Consider the following 21481-nt stretch of genomic DNA (forward strand, 5'->3'; position numbering starts at 1 on the left):
TTTTTAGCCTCTGCTTTTACTTCCATGATCACAAGTGGAGGGACCTGTGTCTGACACATTCTACCAACTGACCTAGTGGCTGGGAGTTGTTTATTAATGAGGGAGACTAAACAATAATGAGTGTTAATGAGTTTGAAAACTTTGCATTTTAACCATCTCAGCCCTTTTGTACAGTTGCTGAATGCACTTTGATTTTAAAAATCCAACTTACAAGTCTTAAAATCTTTTCTGTGCAAGATTGGCCAAATATCCAAGGAGATTCTGCAGTTTGAATTTGTGGTGACATGCTAAATGTTTCTGGCATTTATTCAAGACTTAAAGTTTTCACTGTTTGAAATTTTTAGAGGTATGAGTCTGAAAGGAGAACTCGCTCTGATCTTGAAATCCGTTGTCAGCGCCTTACATTGGAGCTAGCAGACACTAAGCAACTTATTCAACAGGCTGACTATAAAAGAGAGAATTATGACCGGGTGAAGCAGTAAGTGCGACTCATTGTGTTTCTTATTGGTACTTGTTTTCTGGCAATTGTGAATTTATTTTGCAAACAAATTTAACTATCGGTCAAAAACCTGAAGGAGAGAAAAGTCACAACCACAGAATTCTATACTGTACCAACTACTCTGAGATAAATTGCACTTTACTTCACTGAGAGAGATCTACGCTCATGGTTATTTTTGAATATCTTTAAAGCCTGAGCAGGAGCAGACAGTGGGTCTCCTTGCATCTTGTTTGGCAACTTGGTTTGTCACCAGATTGGAGCTGCATTCTATGTGGCATTAAAACAAGTCATATAACGTTATCATACCTCCTCGTTTCATGCAAGTTTAAGGCCGGCTCCTAGCTCTCGAGTTATATTGACATTTGTGCACTAGCCATCCTTGTTTGGAGGACTGAACTGTAAACCCTATGTTTATTGGCTGTGATGCATTAGAGGATTTGCTGAAGAGTTGAAATACAGAGGACTTCTAATATTTTACGAGTCATTAAACCAAGATAGTTATTCCCATGAGTTACCTTATTCTTCTGTTTGTGTACATCTTGCAGGTGATTAGTTGACAAGTAGTTTAAGCATCAACTTTGGTTATATTGAATCAGAATAGAACAGGAATGAAAAGTTAGTTGGATATTAGTGCCTTTCTGAAATCAAAGCTCGTTCATACCAGTGCAAGCTTTAGACAAGCCGAGTTTGAAGTTGAAAATGTTAATATAGAACTTTTGCTGTTTTGAATATTGACAGAAAAACAAGATTCAACTTGCTACACAGGAAGTAAGGTTAATGGGACTAGATGTTTACAGCTACAGTTTTGGCGATGCTTCTAATATACTATAGCTATTGAGACGCAAAAAAGGCTGTGATAAGTTTCACGATATTTAGCCAACATTGTTTGCTATCTGGCAATATTTAGGGGTGAGAAATGTGTAAGAGTTCATTTTAACTTTACACATTTTAATTATTGTGTGTCTGGTCATATTCCATGTGATTCGTTTCAGTGAGAGAGATGCTCTGGATCGGGAGGCATCAGAACTCAGGAAAAAACTAGAATTACTTGAAGTCTCGCATAAGACACAAACCAAGGAGAGAAACGACTTGATCAAAGAGGTATGGCAATTGATATGTCATTATTAACCTTAGAGTTAATATTTCTTCTAACTCTTATTGTTTGCTGATTCTTTTTATTTCTCAGCTCATGAATTGTCAGAAAATCTAACAGTGCGACACTTGTGTGTCAGCATTGACTTTACTGGTAGCGATCTATCCTGTGAGTCAGAATGTCTTGTAATCAAAGACTGTTCCAGAGACCTGAGCACAAAACCAAAGCTGACATTTTCATGCAGTGTTGAAGGAATGCTGCACTTTCTGAAATGTTATCTTTTGGGTGAGATGTAGACTGATGCTCGGGATGTTAAAGGTTCCACAGAGCTATTCAGAGTTTCTCTCAGTGTCCTGCTTAACATTTTATTCATAGGCCAGCAGGTTCAAAGAAGTGCTTTAAGTCATATTTCTAATTTGTTCAAATAACAATTTTTCTGTTATAAATTAAGTATCAAATTTATTATGTCTAAATGTACTAGAAGCCCCAACAAAACCCCATAATGAATGAGTACCAGCTAGAAACCAATCAATTTTCTTTTCTAAAAATAATTTTATAAGGCAGCAAGCATCAGAAAACTATCCAGAATTGTAACTTTCACACTGCTTTCAAATCATTGTGGTACATACATCAAAATGTTTTCAGCCAACATTTTCATCATTCCCACCAAGCTGTACATTCAGCTAAAAAGAACACAGTGACACAATTCAGAAGATATTGATATACTTATTAGAAAATTGACAAATCAAAATTATCCCTGGAAGTTGTTTTTCCCATTGGCCTTTTTGTTTTGTGTCTAAAGCCCGATTTGAGTTGGAAAGTTCACCTGCATTTTGGGTTTTGAGTATTTCCAGCTGCAAAAATTAAATTCTTTACCTATGATAGATTGATCATGAACATTTCAGTTTTCACTCTGCTGCTGTGGGAGAACAGCACTTGAAATGCATTACAATAATGGCAATGGTTAAAAAATTAGGAGTACTCTGTGAACAAGCTGCCATAATAAATGTAATTTTCACTCTGTTTCTGGAGTGTGTATTATGAAAACTAAGTCAAATATTCTTAAGTAACTATCATTTGCAAGTGGTATATTAAAAGTAAAAAAAAGATTGTTTTTATTTGCATTCAAAGGTTAACATTGAATTGATTTTAATTTCCCTCTTGATGAAGGAATCTTGGATCTATAAAGTTTTGTCAGAAAATTCTCACAAAGCACTTTGCTGACCTGCAACATTGTGATTCAGCTAGCTCATTCCAGATCATGGCAAATGACCAACTTCTCAAATCACACTTGATGGTGGAAAGATCTCTTTTGCCATGGTACACCAATAATAACTTCATAAAAATCTACAATCCATTAATGGGGATAGAGAAAATGTGAAAAGAAAAATAGCTGAAGTATTTACTACTTAACTAAATGCTAGCAAATTACTGACAAAGGTGGAGCAAACAAATTGTGGATAAATATCTGAGATTGAAAGCTTTTAGAGAGGGAGGAACTCATGAGGATAATAGCTTGTTAAACAAGTTTAGCAAAGTTATCTATTTCATGCATGCTTTGTCTAAAGTAAATGTCAGCATTTCTGGAATTTCACACATACCAACATTGCCAGTGGAGCATTCACCAGAATATTTATGAACTGGAAGAGATCATCTGATATAATTTGAAAATTACCTTTAGGTTTGATTTGCAGTACAGTGTAAAATGGCTACATGGAAATGATGCAATTTTGTCAATTGAGAAAAAAAAGAACTTAACGTGTGATCACTGCAAACCAAAAACTCATCACATATGGATGGCAGCGTGGCTGATTGGTTAGCACTGCTACTTCATAGCGCCAGGGACCCAGGTTTGATTCCAGCCTCCAGCGTGTGGAGTTTGCACATTCTCCCTCTGTGTGTTTGGGTTTTCTCCAGTTGTCTGGTTTCCTCCCACACTCCAAAGATGTGCAGGTTAGATGGATTGGCCATGCTAAATTGCCCAAGGTATCCAGGGATGTGCAGACTGGGTGGATTAACCATGGAAAATGCCGGTATAGGGTAAGGGGGTGGGTCTGAGTGGGATGCTCTTTGGAGAGTCAGTGTGGACTCAATGGGCCAAAAGGCCTGCTTCCACACTAGGAATTCTGCGTACAACACCACTTCACATAAAAGCTGAGAAAGACATTTTATGGATTTTATGTTCTATGCTGATCTGCAGAAAAACTTGAATAAGATTAAGAAATGCAACACCTTTTTTGCAAATTTTAATAAGTTACCTGTAACCAATATTTCGTGTAGACATTTGTGTTTATAGAAGTCACAATATATGTAGAGTTCTAATTAGTAACAACTTTATAAATACTCAGAAAATGTACACTATCTTACAATTTACTTGTCCACTGATAACTGTTAAATCATTGACAAGTACATGGTAATTTAATACTGTCTGATCAAAGGTGTTTCTTGTATTCCACACAGGTGGCAGCATTGCAGCAATCTGTTAGTTTGTTGCAAAAGGATAAAGAATATTTGAATCGTCAAAACATGGAACTGAATGTTCGCTGTGCCCATGAAGAAGACCGTATAGAACGCCTTCAAACTCATCTTGAGGAGGCAAAGCGAGCTAGGGAAGAAATGTATGAAAAATATGTGATTTCAAGGTATGTCTACCTGTCTAAGATTCAGATTTTCATGTCAAAATAAAACTTGTTTTTCTTTTCAGTTTATTAATATGACAATCCCATGGTTTAAAATGGTTTCAGTGACTCGGGATAGCAGGTCCCAGATGCACAGCATCCCCTTCCCTTGTCTAATGCAATTCAGCACAGTCATCCCTTGAATTATGGTCATTGTGCCCGTGATCTGATTGGTTATGGGAAAGAGTGGGAATAGACAATTGAGTTAGATGATCAGCCAAGATCATAATGAATGTTTGAAGGGTTAAATAGCCTGCTTCTCCAATTTTCTATGTTTTATGTTTCAAAAGCTGTACGTAGAGTTGCTACATGTTTTGCACCTTCATCACAGACCTAATCGGTGTTTCACTTAATTTTTCACTTGATGAAGTCTTCAAAACCCAAGTTTATGAATTTAAACAAATATCTAAACCACTTCAGTAAATTTGCTGATGTTAGATTACTAGCAACACAAATGAAAATTATTATTAAACCCATGACAAATCAATCTCAAGTCTGCTGTATTGCATCCTTTTAAGTTGAGAAAATGCATGTTCTTTCATATGTACGGAAGTTTGAAAATTAGTGTGTACAGTTTGCACAAAACTACCACACCAAGATATGTAACAAAGAAAACAGATTATACGATTGTTTTCACAACAAAGCAAAATTATATCATTTTGCAAAAGCTCAAAGTCATGATGAATGAATGAATAATGTTTACGCTTATCTAATCATTTCTTCCAACTCCCAGTTAGCTTGTATGACAGCCAGGCTTTAATAAGAAGAAAGTTCCTTCAGTTAATCATTGGAAAACTATGTGCTCGGCCCAACTCCAGTCCAAACCTTTCTCCATAGTCTCAGACAGTTAGCAAACTCAGTGTCTTATTTGACTTGAGCTGAGCTTCCAAGCCCATTGCCTCATCATCACCAAAACTACATACTTCCACTTCTATAATATCACCCATCAATGCCCCTGCCTTAATATATTGCAAATACTGCAGATGCTGGAAATCTGCAACATCTAGGAAATGCTCGAAAAACTCGGCAGCTCTGGATGCATCTGCGGAGAGAGAAAAAGTGTTAATGATTTGAGTCTGGTATACCTTCAGAACTCTTATGTTCCATCTGCTATGGATCTATACATTTGTCACTCTGAGACTTAATTATTCAACTGCAATCTTGGCTGACTTCCTTCATCCTTCATAGCTCAAATTCATTCAGAATTCTGCTACCTGTATCCTATCCGGTACCAAGGTCTATTCGTTCACCAGCCTCATTATTCATAAACTTGCATTAGCTAAAGATTGTAAAATTATCACCTTGTATCTGCCTATCTCTGTAACAGTCTTTAACCCTATTGCCAATCATTTGACAGTCAGTAGTACAGCTGCCAACCAATCTAGGCCTGAATAATCAGCCAGAATGAATACCAGTATACTATTTGGAAATATCTCCCTCTTGCTCCATTAGGTTGCTTCTTAAAACCTATCATTTTGACCAAACTTTTGGCCACCTATCCTCATGTTTCATCATTGAGTGAATGTCAGTTTTTTTTTTATCTGATTATGTTCCTGAGAAATACCTTTGGACATTTTACTATGTGTTCTATAAATTCAGATAATTGTAAATATTAATGATTTGTTTATCATGCACAGCAAAGATTATAAGCTGGAAGGACAAGCCCGTCTGGTTGTAGGATGTGTACTTTTTACATCTTAATAGAACTTAGTGCCTTCTGGGTTGTCCTTAATTTAATATCAGTTTAAAACTAAAATAGGAGTAATTCTTATTACTTTGTGATCATGTTTCAATAAAATATTTACTTAGGAAAATAGATTGGAAATAGTAATGGCTGAATGTAGATGGCATTTTTATAATTTGTCTATAGTTCTTTTTCATTGGATGAAAAGTTTGATGTAATGAAAAAACTTAAAACAAATATTAAACAGTAATAAAAACTGTACTGAATTTACATTAATATTACTTACCCTGCTTTGTTTGAGCGTTTTAATTATTTTATAGATCTGTAGAATTCACCATATTACCTGGATGAAAATAAATATTATAACGTACCTTTTTACAAAGGGACCACTACAAAAATGAATATGAGGATAAGCTTCGTCGTGAATTGGAGCAGATCCGAGTGAAAACAGACCTGGAAATTGAACATCTTCGAAGTGGCTCCAAAGAAATGTATGAGAGGGAAAACAGGTAAAGCATTATCTATAGTCTGTAAAAGAGCCACTAAGTGAACTGGAGTTTCTACTCCTAAACTGCAAAGGTTCAGAAAGACACCAAGTGAAACAGCAAATCAGAGACAACGGAGAAGGGGGGGAGAGAGTGGTTATCTTCTCTGACTTAACATTCGCTATGGGGAACTGCTAGTGTATTTAAAGCACTTTCAAGGCATTGGTCTCCGCATGAATTCTGGGAAGGCATCAATCAAAGGACTAACATTCAGAATTATTTATGCAGTACTTGAACCCTATTTCCCTCCTGAAGTTGCTGGGGAGGTGTGTTGTGGATATGGAAATAAGACAGTTGGAAGTGTGTCGACAAACTTAGCAAATCGTTCAAAAACGTATCCAGTGCATAAAGACAGTGCAGACCAAGAAACTTAGCTGGGTTAACTTCTGTGCAACATTAGAAGAGATATAATACTTGCTGAATAAAAATCTTCCCTTTTTTGATTCTTGTCCGGCGTAAACTTCAACGAGAAGCATGTACAGAGGAACCTAAATTATCCGAAGGACATGGCCAGGAAGTATTTTGTTCGGTTAATTCAATGCCGGATAATATAGTTAGCCAAGCATCCGGACCTTGTAGTCTTGTTCGGATAATCCGAAATTCGGTTAATCAAATGCTGGATAATATAGGTTCCTCTGTATATGGACATTGCATGAGGACAAAACAAATTTGACATTGTTCTTCTGCAATGACATGTTCTATGGTGTCTCATTGGCCCATGTAGCTGTAAATTCTTTGCCAAAACTTTGTACGTATTTGTACTAGATTTGTTTGAACCATAATGGGCCCTGCCACAAACTTCATTCTGTATCCACTAACTCCAACTTTTCCATAGCTGTTTGAGACGAAAGTATGTTAAGTCTTGTTCTTGTTTTTAACCCCAACGTGAAATTCTAACCATAAACCAGTCTGTCAAGAACATCATTTACTTCTGCCTGTATAACATGGGAGGGCCTTTAAAACAGTACAGCACAGGAACAAGCCCTTTGGCCCACACATATAAATCCAAAATCAAGCACAAGGAATGTGGGGATTGCCATCAAAATCTTAACCAGGCAACTGGCCCCAGTTGCCAAACACTTCCCACTTCTGCTGCACCGTAGCATGCCACTGAGGCTCTCAACCAGGTCTTTGTCACCTGCTTGACATTCTGTCCTTCAGGGAAAAATGAAAGTCTTTGTTTTTCATCTATCAACCAATCGTTGCTGTTGTGTAGTGTTTCCTGATTTAACATTGCTTCCAATTTAAAATTCTCACCTGTTTACTTAAACCCTTTAATAGTGTCACAGATGTTTAGATAAAATATTATGTCACTGGTTCATTACTTGGGTGAATGCCTTGACTAATCAGAGTCCAAAATTTAAAGAAAGCTTAGCAGTTAATTATCATCAGGTGCATCTTCATGGTAATAACTCTACCAATCCAAGTCCACTTGCCAACCAATCAACATTCTCCTTTCTTGTATAAATATTGGCTTTTCCCTTAAATATTCCTTGCAAATTGTGTTGATGAATTCAAGAGCAGAAGCTTTAACTCAAATGTATTTTTTTCCAGAAATATTAAGGTTCTGCATTATCAAGATGATCTATGTCATAACAGAATCTATCTTGAAAATGAGCACATGAAATCTTAGAAAGTGGCTTCTAGAAGTCATATGACTCCCTGAAGGATTTATATTTGGACCAGACTGTAATTGTCTCAAGAAGATATCACAAGATATTTTGCAATTTGATAAACACTTCCAAGCTCAAACAAAAACTCTTAGACAATGGTTCCCCTGGAGGGAATTGATTCCTATCTCATTAGAGAACTGATAGATTGAGAGCTGTTGAGCTACTTGCTGAGTTAATCACTGAAATCAGGAGGTACGTCTAATTTTCCCCCTTCTCCCAAAGCTGTGCTGTATTAATATTTTGCCAACAGTCTTAGCATTCAAGTAAACTTGCAGTTTCCAACCAATAGATACCAGTTGAAGCAAACCAGCAAAAGTCCAGGCTTGCACATTCAAGCATAAGTTATTTTCTGGACCATGTGATGCTTAATTACTGCCAACAACTTGCTGGATCTGAAAATTTACCTTTAAAATTGTGGGCTCTTACTCTTTTAGTTTGCAATTCTTTACAAAGTGAAGTAAAATATTTTCTTTGTCACTTTTGTTACTCAATCCCATAGCTCTTCCTTGTTACCTCATTTTTGCAAAATTAAATATTATAGATTACACTTTGTTTCACACTGTGTACCTCACTAAACATGCTTGTCCTGTTTTCACATGTCATCAATCCCCTGTACAGCATTCAATGCTGTATTAGACCTTCGCTACCTATTAGTTGCAGCTCAGAAGCCCACTAATAATGTCAGCACTTGCGTTTCAAGTCTGTCTGTCTGCTCTAGGTGGCAGTCTGATCTATGCAATTCATTAATTTCTTTGCTCACTACATGCTTAGTGTAAGGTTACTTTCTGTCCTGATATTATCGACTTTGCTTATTTACATCATATTAAGATATGCTGTAATCACATTTTTTTTTAAAAGAACTGATTTATTTTCTTGACTTTCTTCATACACATACACAAAAAAACTTGCATAAAAATGGTTGTTTTCTCTGAATCAATTTATCTGTATATAGGTTTAGAATAATATGGGCCAAGTGCAGGGAAATGGGGTTAGTGTGGATGGACATTTTGGTTGGCGTGGACCATTTTGGGCCGATGGGCCTGTCTCCGTTCTATAGGACTCTATGACGATATGCTGCTACATCTTGCATATACATCTTATATACAACAATTGGCATTTGTTCTCTAGAATGCTTTATTGAGTATAAGCACACTCCTTGGATTTATGATTCAACAATCAGTTTATGTACCAAAGCAATTTATTTGTCTTTACAACTCTGTCATACACTTCGTGTTGAATCATTGATTGTTTTGATGGAATTTATTTTAATCATTCACGGGATGAGGGCATCACTGACTTGGCCAATATTTATTGCCCATCCTTAATTGTAAAGAGTCAACCCTATTGTTGTGGGTCTGGAGTGACATGTAGGCCAAACCAGGTAAGGATGGCATTTTCCTTCCATAAAGGACATTAGTGAACCAAATAGGTTGTTCTGACAATTGACAGTGGATTCATGAATGTTATTAGATCTTAACTCCACCTTTTTTATTGAATTTAAATTCCACCATCTGCTGTGGCAAGATTCAAGTCCAGCTACTGACAATAATGCCAGTATATATACTTTTCAAGATTGTAATTTATTAATAATGTTAGTGGCAATATTTTACCTTCTTGATATTGATTGAGATTTCAAATTAATTCTTCCCAATTGCTGAACCTCATTTCCTCTGAATGGCTTGGTTCCTACGGAGGTACAGTGGCTTATGATGTTTATGATAACATGTTAAATCTTTTTAATGAATCCAGTATTCCCACCCATTTGTTTGTATTGATTATTATGCTTCAAAGTTTGTGAGAAGATTTGTAGCTCGGGTGCTCGTTGTTGTGGTTCTGTTCGCCGAGCTGGGAATTTGTGTTGTAGACGTTTCGTCCCCTGTCTAGGTGACGTCCTCAGTGCTTGGGAACCTCCTGTGAAGCGCTTCTGTGATCTTTCCTCCGGCATTTGTAGTGGTTTGAATCTGCCGCTTCCGGTTGTCAGTTCCAGCTGTCTGTTGCAGTGGTCGGTATATTGGGTCCAGGTCGATGTGCTTATTGATTGAATCTGTGGATGAGTGCCATGCCTCTAGGAATTCCCTGGCTGTTCTCTGTTTGGCTTGTCCTATAATTTTTATACACGAAACGACACGACCAGCTATCCTTAGTAGCCACACACGCAGATGACAAGCAACATGAATTCGACTGGGACAACACTAATATTATAGGACAAGCCAAACAGAGAACAGCCAGGGAATTCCTAGAGGCACGGCACTCATCCACAGATTCAATCAATAAGCACATCGACCTGGACCCAATATACCGACCACTGCAGCGGACAGCTGGAACTGACAACCGGAAGCAGCAGATTCAAACCATTACAAATACTGGAGGAAAGATCACAGAAGCACTTCACAGGAGGCACCCGAGCACTGAGGATGTCACCTAGACAGGGGACGAAACGTCTGCAACACAAATTCCCAGCTCGGCGAACAGAACCACAACATTATTATGCTTGCATAAACCATGAGGCAAATTAATAGTATTGCTTATATTAAAAAAAAGTTTTATTTAGTTCAAACAGCATGTTCAGTGGAATTCCTGTTTCTCTACTACTCTCTACGATATTGTTTTGCATCAATGTGCTGTTGAAGGATTATTTTTCGGAATTACAATCCCCCCGACAAAAACACACACACCATAACAGTGAGATGTCCAACGTTTATTCGGTTCCTCCTGTCAGCTAGCTTGGATTGAGAATTTATCATGACTGATATTAGCTGCAAGCACAGACCCTACAAATTTATGGTTCAACAAGTTAGTGCACTGATGTGCCATTCTATTCCATTACTCATTTCAATTGATTTTCTACTTATTTCATCGAGATTAGCTTCTGATCAACTGTTAATCAAACAAGATTCTCTTCCAAATTGCATTTGTTCCTGACCTCCCAGGTATATACCTCAAGCTTCAAAAAATGTTAGTTTGCTATAGTTATGTCCTGGGGCAAGAATGTTTAATGATTTATGGAGTTATAACTATAACAACATATTTTGTAAAGGCTAGGGCAAGGTACAATGGTGTAGTTTTTGCTTTTGAGGAGTATACTTGGCTAACAATACTCAACATGATTAAGATGTAAATTGGATAGAACTTCCGGAGTATGCAAAACTTTTGTGAGTTGGAACCAAGTTACCTTACTCCTGGCTGTGCGAAACTGTAACCTAATAATAGATTTAACACTGACATCAAATGAGGTTACAATATTGTCCACCTGTCCTTGAAAATGTGCTGGCATTCAAGAAGTTGCCTTCTTGAACTGATGCACTGTTAGGAGGTCAGTTCCAGGTTTTGTGATCCACTAACATTGAAGGGATGATGATATGGTTCAAATTCAAATGGTGCATTATTTGCAAAAATGCAGGCAGTTATGTCCCTTGGATATGATGCATTGTCCCTCTAAGTGGTGACAGTCACAGATTTGGCCAAAGTTCCAAGTAGAATGTATGAAAAGACTTGTGTAAGTATATAGTAATTGTTTAGACCTCAGGCAAGCAAAGTAGCCATTTTGGTATTTTACATAGAAATATAAGAGTTAGGCAAAAGGCTTTCAACCTGTCAAACCTGCTCAACCATTCAATAAGATCATGACAGATCTGATTACCCCATGGTCTGACAACCTCCCATAAACTTTCACACCCAACTTCCACCTTAACAATTATTAAAGACTCTTCTACCACCTTTTGAGGAACAGCATTACAAAGACTCATGTCCCTTTGAGAGAAATAATTCTCCTCAGCTGTCTTAAATGGTCGCAGCCCTCATTTTTATACTGGGACATCCTAGTTCGAGGTTTTCCCACAAGAGAATACATCCTTGTTATAATCATTCATTGTAGGATAGCACAGCAGCCAGTTTGCACTCACAAATAGAATTTATATAGATTATCTGTTATACTGTTTAGATGTATTGGCTGAGAGATAAGAGTTGAAGAGTGTGGTGCTGGAAAAGCACAGTCGGTCAGGCAGCATCCGAGGAGCAGGAGACTCAACATTTCAACATTTTAAAAGCTTATTCCTCTTAGCTTAAAAATATGCCCCCTAGTTTTGAACTCCCCTAACTTAGGGTAAGACCTTTGCTATTCACCTTATCTATGCCCATCATGATTTTATAAACTTCAGTAAGGTCACCCCTCAACCTTCAATGCTCCAGTGGAAAAAGTCCCAGCCTATTTTTAAGATTCAAACCCTCCATTCCTGGCACCATCCTGATAATTTTTTTCTAAACCCTCTCCAGTTTAATAATATCTTTCCTATAACTGGATGACCAGAACTGCACACTATATTCCAGCAGAGGCCTCACTGACGCCCTGCACAACCTCAGCATGAGGTCTCAACTCCTATACTCAAAAGTCTGAGCAATGGAGGCAAGCATGCTAAATGCCTTCTTAGTCCCCTTGTCTCCCTGTGACACACATTTCAAAGAATTATCTACCTGAGCCACAAAGTCTGTCTGTTCTACATCACTGCCCAGGGTCCTTCCATTAATTATATGCCATGTCCTTGATTGTTTTACCAAAATGCAATACCTAACATTTATCCAAATTTAACTCCATCTGCAACTCCTCAGCCCTTTGATCCACTTGATCAAGATCTTTTTACAATTTTAGATAACCTCCTCCACTGTCTGCTGTACAACCATTTTCGGTGTCAGTTGCAAACTTACTAACCATATCTCCTATATTCTCATCTAAATCATTTATATAAGTGACAAACAAAAGCGGACACAATACTAATCCCTGTGGAACACCGCTGGTCACAGGCCTTCAGTCTCCACCACCATCCTCTGTAAAATTGACTGTAAAGCCAATTTTATATCCAGTTTGCAAGGTCACCCTGAATCCCATATGATCCAACTTGACTAATTAGTCAACCATGTAAATCTTAACAAAGGCCAAGTAAGTCCAAGTAAAACAAAGTCTACTGCTCTGCCCGCATCAATCTTTTGGTAACTTCAAAAAACTGAATCAAGTTTGAGAGGCACAATTTCCCTCGCACAAAACCATGCTAACCATCTCTAATCATTGCCTCTCCACGTGCATGTAAACCCTATCATTCAGAATCACCTCCAACAACTTAGCCACCACCGATGTCAGACTGAACAGGTCTATAGTTCTCAGGCTTCCCCTCAGACCTTTTCTAAAATAAAAGCACAGCATTAGCCATCCTTCAGTTCTCCGGTACCTTACCCATAGTTATAGATGATACATATATTTTTGCTAGGGACTTCAAAAAGGTTTGAATCCTTAGATCTTATTGTAAAAAGATTGTCTCAAATAAACTTTTTGTGTGGTAATGTAGTTTTATTTTTTGTTTTAAGTATGTATATAATAAACCTTGAAGTACTTTTGTTAAAAGTTCATTGACACCCTCTTACATGTCAGTGACTGACCAGCACAGTAAACTAATATCAATTTAAAACTTATGGTCCATTAAACCAAACCTTGCATTGGGATCCGACTTGTATAGTAAGGCCATTAGTTGGAATCATAACTGAAGGAGAGTACTTTCAGTATTACACTTAACTGTCAGCTGAACTTCTGTTCAGACTCTGGACTGGGACTTGAACCAATGATCATCTAATATAGAGTTGAATACTTTTACTTAATTGGCACCAGCGTTAATGTTACAATATCTGATCAATTATTTACCTGTGTAATTGTTGCTAAACTATATTGCAAATTTGGAACACATGAAATGAGGGAAAATTCAGAACAGGCTAACAAAGCTATTTTATGCCTTTCTGGACTTGAAGCTGTGCCACCAAGTAGTGCTGCATTAGCACCAATTTTTTGCCTCAAGGCACTGTTTATATTTGTCACTGCAGCTAGTTTGAGACAGATAATGCAGGAAGCATCCTTATTTTTGGAGAGTTTCACTGCCTTGGATAATAAGAGAACCAAGTTGTGAAACGATTGTCTCCTACCTGTGTGTTCACTCTCTGAGATAATGCTGTGATATTGTCAACCAATTTGTTTCCAACTTAAACATGAATTATTCAGCATGTGTGGCAGATTCACAGATGGACAGGAAGGTTAACGTTTCAGATCTATGACCTTTTATTTGACCGGGAAAGATAGAATGTAAACAATAAAATGTGTTTTATTTCTCTGCATCAGCAATAATTTGCTTTTCATTTTAGTTACCAAACTTAACAGTCTGGGGTTAGGTAGTAGAAAGAGGAAAAACAAACATGCACAACTTTTTCATGTGTCTAAAATTTCCAAACTACTTGCTGTTCATGTCTAAATTCAATTTTCCTTTTACTGTGGAACTAGATGAAACTGTTATTTTTCAATTCTAGTTTCTCTGCTAATTTGCTTACAACCTTTATCAAACCAATTTTAGTATTCATAGTGTCTCAAATTTCCTCACCCAACACGTTAATAAATTAGCGACGAAGCATTTTGAATAACATCAGCTCCTTTTATCAGTAACTCAAGGTATTATTTTATGACTTACTGTGTGAGTCATTGCTGCAGTAAGTTTGGTATCAACAAAGATTTAAAATCTTGAAATTTTATATTGAACAGTCGTGCAACCTGCTTGTTGACTGGACAATTTCCAAATTTTACTATAATCACTGAAGGCCTTTTTTCTAATTTATCCAATTTTAGGAATTTAAGGGAAGCAAGAGACAATGCAGTTGCAGAAAAGGACCGAGCTGTTGAAGCAGAAAAGGATGCGCTAGCAAAATGTGACCAACTTCTGGACCAGTAGGTGTTGATAGATAAGCATGTTTAGTGCACAGAAAATTCAATATTCTTGCATGTCTATGTTGGTTAGAATTGGATAAGCATGTGCTTTTTTACAGTTACACTTAAAATTACATATCTTCTACTGATGTAATTTATAGACATTTTGTTTTAAAAACTTTGCCTACAATTTTCTTCAATTTCTAAATATGCTTGGCACTGTTGTGTTAAAACCATATATACTCTTGGGCATTCCACAGCTGAAGCCTTTGGTATTTTTAATTTGAGTATAACCCACATATTACAGAAAAAAGATTGTGTAGCAGGGATGCAAGTTCCTTTTTAGTCGCTGGGGATGGCTCAAATTTGGAACGTTACATAAAGATGAATTAATGCATGACTTCATCCACATCAGCTTTTTCCCCATTCAAGGATCTTGTTTCTTTTTTATGTAGATTGCAAGAGATGTCAAAGAGAACACTAAAAGCTTTTGCAAATACATTAATAAGTTGATAAACTAATGTGTGTCTTAAAATGACAGGCAGATACAATACTGTAATTGGAAATCAGAAAATGGAATATCTATTAAACAGTGACTTTGTATCAAATGAAAGTGAAAGAATGTTGAAAATAATCTTAGAATTAGGCAGTATTTGTAAAGATTGAAAAGGCCCTTAAAGCTTCAGATCAATGACATTTTGGTAGAATTGCATCAAGCGATGTACCAGATTTTAAGCAAGTAAAGAGATGAAAAGGAGACAAGGAGAGGGAACAAAGGGAAAGGGAAAGTTGTGTTAAGATGTGAAACGCAGGAAGGATTAAATAACACAAGGTTTGATGCAGGAAGACAAATGTGTGGTAACTGGGCAATAAAAGAAAATGTCAAGAGCTAGAAGTAAAAGCACAACAATTTGATAATCCACGTAACAGACTTCCCTATCTGTACCTCCTAAAGCCAAGTGGCAATATTTGACTTAAGAGACTATTAATAATAATGGATGTAAATGGGGGCAATACATTATCTGGAATAGTGAATTTGTTTCATATCTGAATCGTCATTTGGGTTAATGAGTATATATCCACATTTTCAGAATGTCTGTAATGATGTGACACAGGGGTCTGTACTTGGTCACTTTTTCTTTTTACTACATTTTCAAATGACTTGGTTAAATGAATAGACAGCTACATGTCTAAGTTTGTGGATTGTGTTCATACAGCTAGCTCTAAATAGTGTGGATGTGACTAGAAATTGGAATGGATTGGTTATGAATGTGAACCAAACCAGCAGATAGTGTTCGATGTGAGAACATATGAGGTTATCCAATTTAACAGACTGGAGAGGAACAGCGGTCTGTGATAGTTCCTATATCATCTAAGAATTTTCATCAAAGAGCTAGTTGATGGTATTCTTCAATTTCTCACTTATTTACACCAGGGATATTTTTCTTTTCAAAGGACTGTTGTTGAGATTTTCCCGAGGGTTACATTTTTGGTTTACAGAAGTTTTTCGTTTTCACTGTGGCTGGAGGGTTAGGTTCAACTCCAGTTGCTCTAGTGCCACTACATAAAAGAAGTATTCAATATTTCTTCTTGAATGATTCATCTTACAAATGTGGTCATTATTCAGAAACTAGGTAGATTGCTCCTACAAGTGACTTCTTTCTTATACTATTCTCATCTCCACCCAAACAGATTCAACAATCTAATCATTTGAAGCAACTTTAATTATTGCAGTAATGCCATCTGTGATTGTCAATGCTGTGCCTCCATCTTTTCGGATCTTCCTATTCTTCATGGTTGTCATGTATCCCTCAATATTGATAACCTAATTCTTGTCATCCTGCAGCCACATCTCCATAATGGTATCAAATCATATTTATTCACCTCAATGCTCACTATCACTTTATTCGCTTGGTATTTGGATACAAGCCTTGAGTTTTGTACTTCCGTTACCTTTGTGGCATCTAGTCCTCACTGCTTATATATCCTTTAGTATTTTTCTTTTGTCTCTTCCTGCCATTCTCTGACCTTTACCTTTAACATACTAACTGCTATATATATACCGCCACAAGCAATGTTTAAGGAAGCTCTGGATGTGTTGTACTCCACCACTAACACCCTGGAGACGGAACACCCCAAGGCCCTGTTATTGAAACTGGCCACTTCAATTAAGCCAATCTATGGAAGGTGTTGCCCACGTATCACTAGAACATTTCCTGCCCCACCAGGGACCTGAACATTTGAGACCACTGCTACACCACTGTGAAAGATGCCTACCGCTCCATTCCCTGCTCTCATTTCCGGAACTCCAAACACAATGCCGTGTTTCTTCTCCTGGCTTACAGGCAAAAGCTCAAGCAGGAGACCCCCTTGCGGATACAGGTCCAGTGCTGTTTGGAGGAGGCAGAGGATCAACTCCAGTGCTGTCTGGAATCGGCTGATAGGGGCATGTTCAAACAGTCCGCAGGTATCTTGAACGAGTACACCACCATCATCACAGACTTTATCAACAAGTGTGTGGAGGACTGCATACTAAGGAAATCAATCCGGGTGTTCCCCAACAGGAACCCCTGGATGAATCAGGACATGCATTTGGTTTTTAGCAGGTTCTGTGAGGCCTTCAGTTCAGGAGACCCACTCAAATGTAAGAAATCCAAGTATGACCTTTGCAGAGCCATTAAGACACCCGGTGACTATGGCAAGGACAGAATGACATCACAGGTTGTAAAAAGAGACAGTGCAAGATAGCAGACAATGACACATCCCTTCCAGATCGTCTCAATACCTTCTACGCTCGCTTTGAGCAGAATTTTGGCGGAGACATAACAAACCTATTCCGACAAGTCCTGGCGAACATATCACAACAGTCACTGCATCAGAGGTCAGACCAGTTTTCCTTCATGTGAATCCAAGGAAAGCGATGGGGCCAGACGGAGTACCCGGCCGTGCACTCAGAGCATGCACAAATCAACTGGCAGAGGTCTTCTGGGACATCTTCAACCTCTTCCTGCCTGTTTCAAGAGAGCCAACATCATCCCTGTGCCAAAGAAGGCTCTACAGTATGTCTCAATGACTACTGCCTCGTGGCCCTAACTTCGGTGGTCATAAAGTGCTTTGAAAGGCTGGTCATGGCATTAACCAAGTACAGCCTCCCCGCTACTCTTGACCTATTCCAATTTGCCTATCGGACCAACAGATCCACGTCGGTGCTATATCACTTGCCCTTCAAGCCTGTCAAGGAAAGGCTGCCAGCATTCTCAAAGATCCATCCCACCCTGCCAATGCTTTTCTTCAACCTCTACCATTGGGGAGAAGTTACAGAAGCCTGAACACACACACACCAGCTGGTTTTGAAATAGTATGTCAGGAATAAAAGAATGACGAGAGTTAAATGAGGGCCAATCAAGGATAATAGTGGAAAGTTGTGTATGGAGTCAGAGGAGATAGGGGAAGCACTAGATAAATATTTTTTGACAGTGTTCACTATAGAAAATGAAAATGTTGGCGAGGAAGATACAAAGATACTTGCATCTAGACTAGAAGAGATTGAGGTTCACAAGGAAGAAGAATTAGAAATACTGCAGAGTGTGAAAATAGAGAAGTCCCCTGGGCCAGATGGGATCTATCCTAGGATCCTCTGGGAAGCAAGGGAAGAGATTGCCGAGCCTTTGGCATTGATCTTCAAATCATCATTGTCTACAGGAATAGTGCCTGAGGACTGGAGGATAGCAAATGTGGTTCCCTTGTTCAAAAAGGGTAGTAGAGACAATCCTGGTAATTACAGACCAGTGAGTCTCACTTCAGTTGTTAGGAAAGGTTATAAGAGATAGGATTTATAACCATCTAGAAAAGAATAATCTGATCAGGGACAGTCAGCACGGTTTTGTGAAGGGTAGATCGTGCCTAACGAATCTTATTGAGTTTTTTGACAAAGTTACCAAACAGGTAGATGAGAGTAAATTGGTTATGTGGTGTATATGGAATTCAGCAAGGCGTTCGATAAGGTTCCCCACAGTAGGCTATTATACAAAATGCGGAGGAATGGGATTGTGGGAGACATAGCAGTTTGGATCACTAATTGGCTTGCTGAAAGAAAACAGAGCGTTGTAGTTGATGGAACATGTTCATCTTGGTGTCCAGTTACGAGCGGCGTATTGCAAGGGTCGTGTTGGGTCCACTGCTGTTTGTCATTTTTATAAATGACCTGGATGAGGGCTTAGAAGGGTGGGTTAGTAAATTTGCGGATGACACTATGATCGGTGGAGTTGTGGATAGTGACGGAGGATGTAGTAGGTTGCAGAGAGACATAGATAGGATGCAGATCTGGGCTGAGAGGTGGCAAATGGAGTTTAATGTGGACAAGTGTGAGGTGATACACTTTGGCTGGAGTAATTGGAATGCAAAGTACTGGACTAATGGTAAGATTCTTGGGAGTGCAGATGAGCAGAGAGATCTCGGTGTCCATGTACACAGATCCCTGAAAGTTGCCACTCAGATTAACAGGGTTCTTAAGAAGGCATACAGTGTTTTGGCCTTTTTTAATAGAGGGATTGACTTCCGGAACCAGGAGATTATGCTGCAGCTGTACAAAGCTCTGGTACGGCCACACTTGAAGTATTGTGTATAGTTCTGGTCACCACATTATAAGAAGGATGTGGAAGCTTTGGAAAGGGTGCAGAGGAGATTTACTAGGATTTTGCCTGGTATGGAAGGAATGTCTTATGAGGAAAGGCTGAGGACCTTGAGGCTGTTCTCGTTAGAGAGAAGAAGGTTGAGAGGGGACTTAATAGAGACATACAAGATAATTAGAGGGTTAGATAGGGTGGACAGGGAGAGGCTTTTTCCAAGTATGGGGATGGCAAACACGAGGGGACACAACTTTAAAGTGAGGGGAGATAGGTATAAGACAGATGCCAGAGATAGTTTCTTTAATCAGAGAGTAGTAAGGGTGTGGAATGCTTTGCCTGCATCGGTAGTAGATTCGCCAAGTTTAAGTGCATTTAAATTGTCATTGGACAGGCAAATGGACGTACATGGAATAATGTGGGTGGGATGGGCTTCAGATTAGTATGGCAGGGCGGTGCAACATCAAGGACCGAAGGGCCTGTACTGCGCTGTTATGTTCTATGTTGTTAGAATACTGAATGGACTCTCAAACTCTCAGCATTCGCCTGTACCTCTGTATTTGTTTTGCCGCTGTTTACCTAATATTTACTTATCTATGCTATTTAACTCTGTGATCTGCCTGTATTGCTCACAAGACAAAGCTTTTCACTATGCCTCGATACATGTGACAATAAATTCAATTCAATTCAACATTAATATTTTGTTCTCCTGCTTTGACTCCATCCCTTGATTTGTTAAATTTACCAAAGCTTGATCCTTCACCTCCACGTGTTTGTTTTAAAGACCTCTCTACTTCCTTAGTTATGTGGCTCATGAGAACACCAGTCCCAACACATTTCAGTCTTGACTGTCTCAAGGTAAGGATCCCTGGACTGTGCCAAATGTCCCATAAACCAGAACCCAATTCTGTCATACCAGTCTTTGAGATGTGCATTAACTTATCTTATTCATCCTACACCAATCTCGATGTGGCTCAGGGAGTAATCCAGAGATTATAATCTTTGTGGGTCTACTATTTAATTTAGCACCCAGCTTTTCATACTGCCTCAGCAGTATGTCATTGGAACTGAGGTAGAACACAATCACTTCCCATCACAAATCATTCTCCTGCCTAGTGCCAGAATTGGTATATGACCATTTCTGGCACTAGGCAGATAACACAGCCACCTAGACTCACTATCTTTGCTGCAGAGAGCAGTGTTAATCTCTGTATACTATCTCCTACTATCAACACATTCCTTATTACTATCCCCTTCATATCCCCCAGTGCCGTGAGCTCTTCCATGCTGAAGGCCTCTGCCTCATCCGAGCAGAAAGAATGTCAAACCTGTTGGACGATTGCAAAGGCTGAGGCTGCTGCACTCCTGGCTTCTGGGTCCCCTTATCTGCTTCATTAGCAATTACACTTTCCTGTCCTTGACCACTGACCAAATTGGAAGAGCCTGTTGTAAGGGGTCTGACTGCCTCCTAGAAAAAAAAATCTGTCCAGTAACTTCCCTCGAGCCGAAGTTCTTGCAGCTTCAAGCATTTACTGCAGATGAATTTTCCCTGGATAACAACAATATCCAGAAGCTCCCATGTTCTGCAATCACAGCACATTAGTTGCTCTGAAATCTTTAATATGTGTAAATTAGTTCGTGATTTGCGATTTAATCTGTAATTAACTCAGCCTACACGTCCCAAATGTTTTGGCATAAGCAGTAAAGGTTACAATTCTGATTAATAATAAAATACTAGCTAATAAAGCTTACAGTTTAATGATTTACCTGTTCCTCCTCCTGCACAAAATTGGAAGGTAAGTGCTGAAGGGTTAGAAAAGGGTAGAAAAACCCACACCTACCCTCCCTCCTCTCAATTCTCTATTCAGCAGTTTGCTTCTTATAGTAAACTTTACATAAAGCATCTCTTTCCTGATCAGCTGAATCCTCACTTTGTACCAAATTCCCAGATATA

General features: G+C 38.5%; 1 protein-coding gene across 1 annotated transcript in view; it reads left to right on the forward strand.

Annotated features, from left to right (window-relative positions):
- pibf1 (progesterone immunomodulatory binding factor 1) overlaps positions 1–21481 on the forward strand; it is a 135321-nt gene that overhangs the window by 16458 nt on the left and 97382 nt on the right. Inside the window, exons 6-10 of the mRNA XM_043691368.1 lie at positions 345–478; positions 1492–1600; positions 4053–4234; positions 6338–6463; positions 14825–14923. Of these exons, the coding sequence (XP_043547303.1) occupies positions 345–478; positions 1492–1600; positions 4053–4234; positions 6338–6463; positions 14825–14923 (650 nt within the window). The remainder of the gene's footprint in view (positions 1–344; positions 479–1491; positions 1601–4052; positions 4235–6337; positions 6464–14824; positions 14924–21481) is intronic.

The sequence above is a fragment of the Chiloscyllium plagiosum genome, chromosome 6 (assembly GCF_004010195.1).
Source record: "Chiloscyllium plagiosum isolate BGI_BamShark_2017 chromosome 6, ASM401019v2, whole genome shotgun sequence".
In the NCBI taxonomy this organism is placed as follows: Eukaryota; Metazoa; Chordata; class Chondrichthyes; order Orectolobiformes; family Hemiscylliidae; genus Chiloscyllium; species Chiloscyllium plagiosum.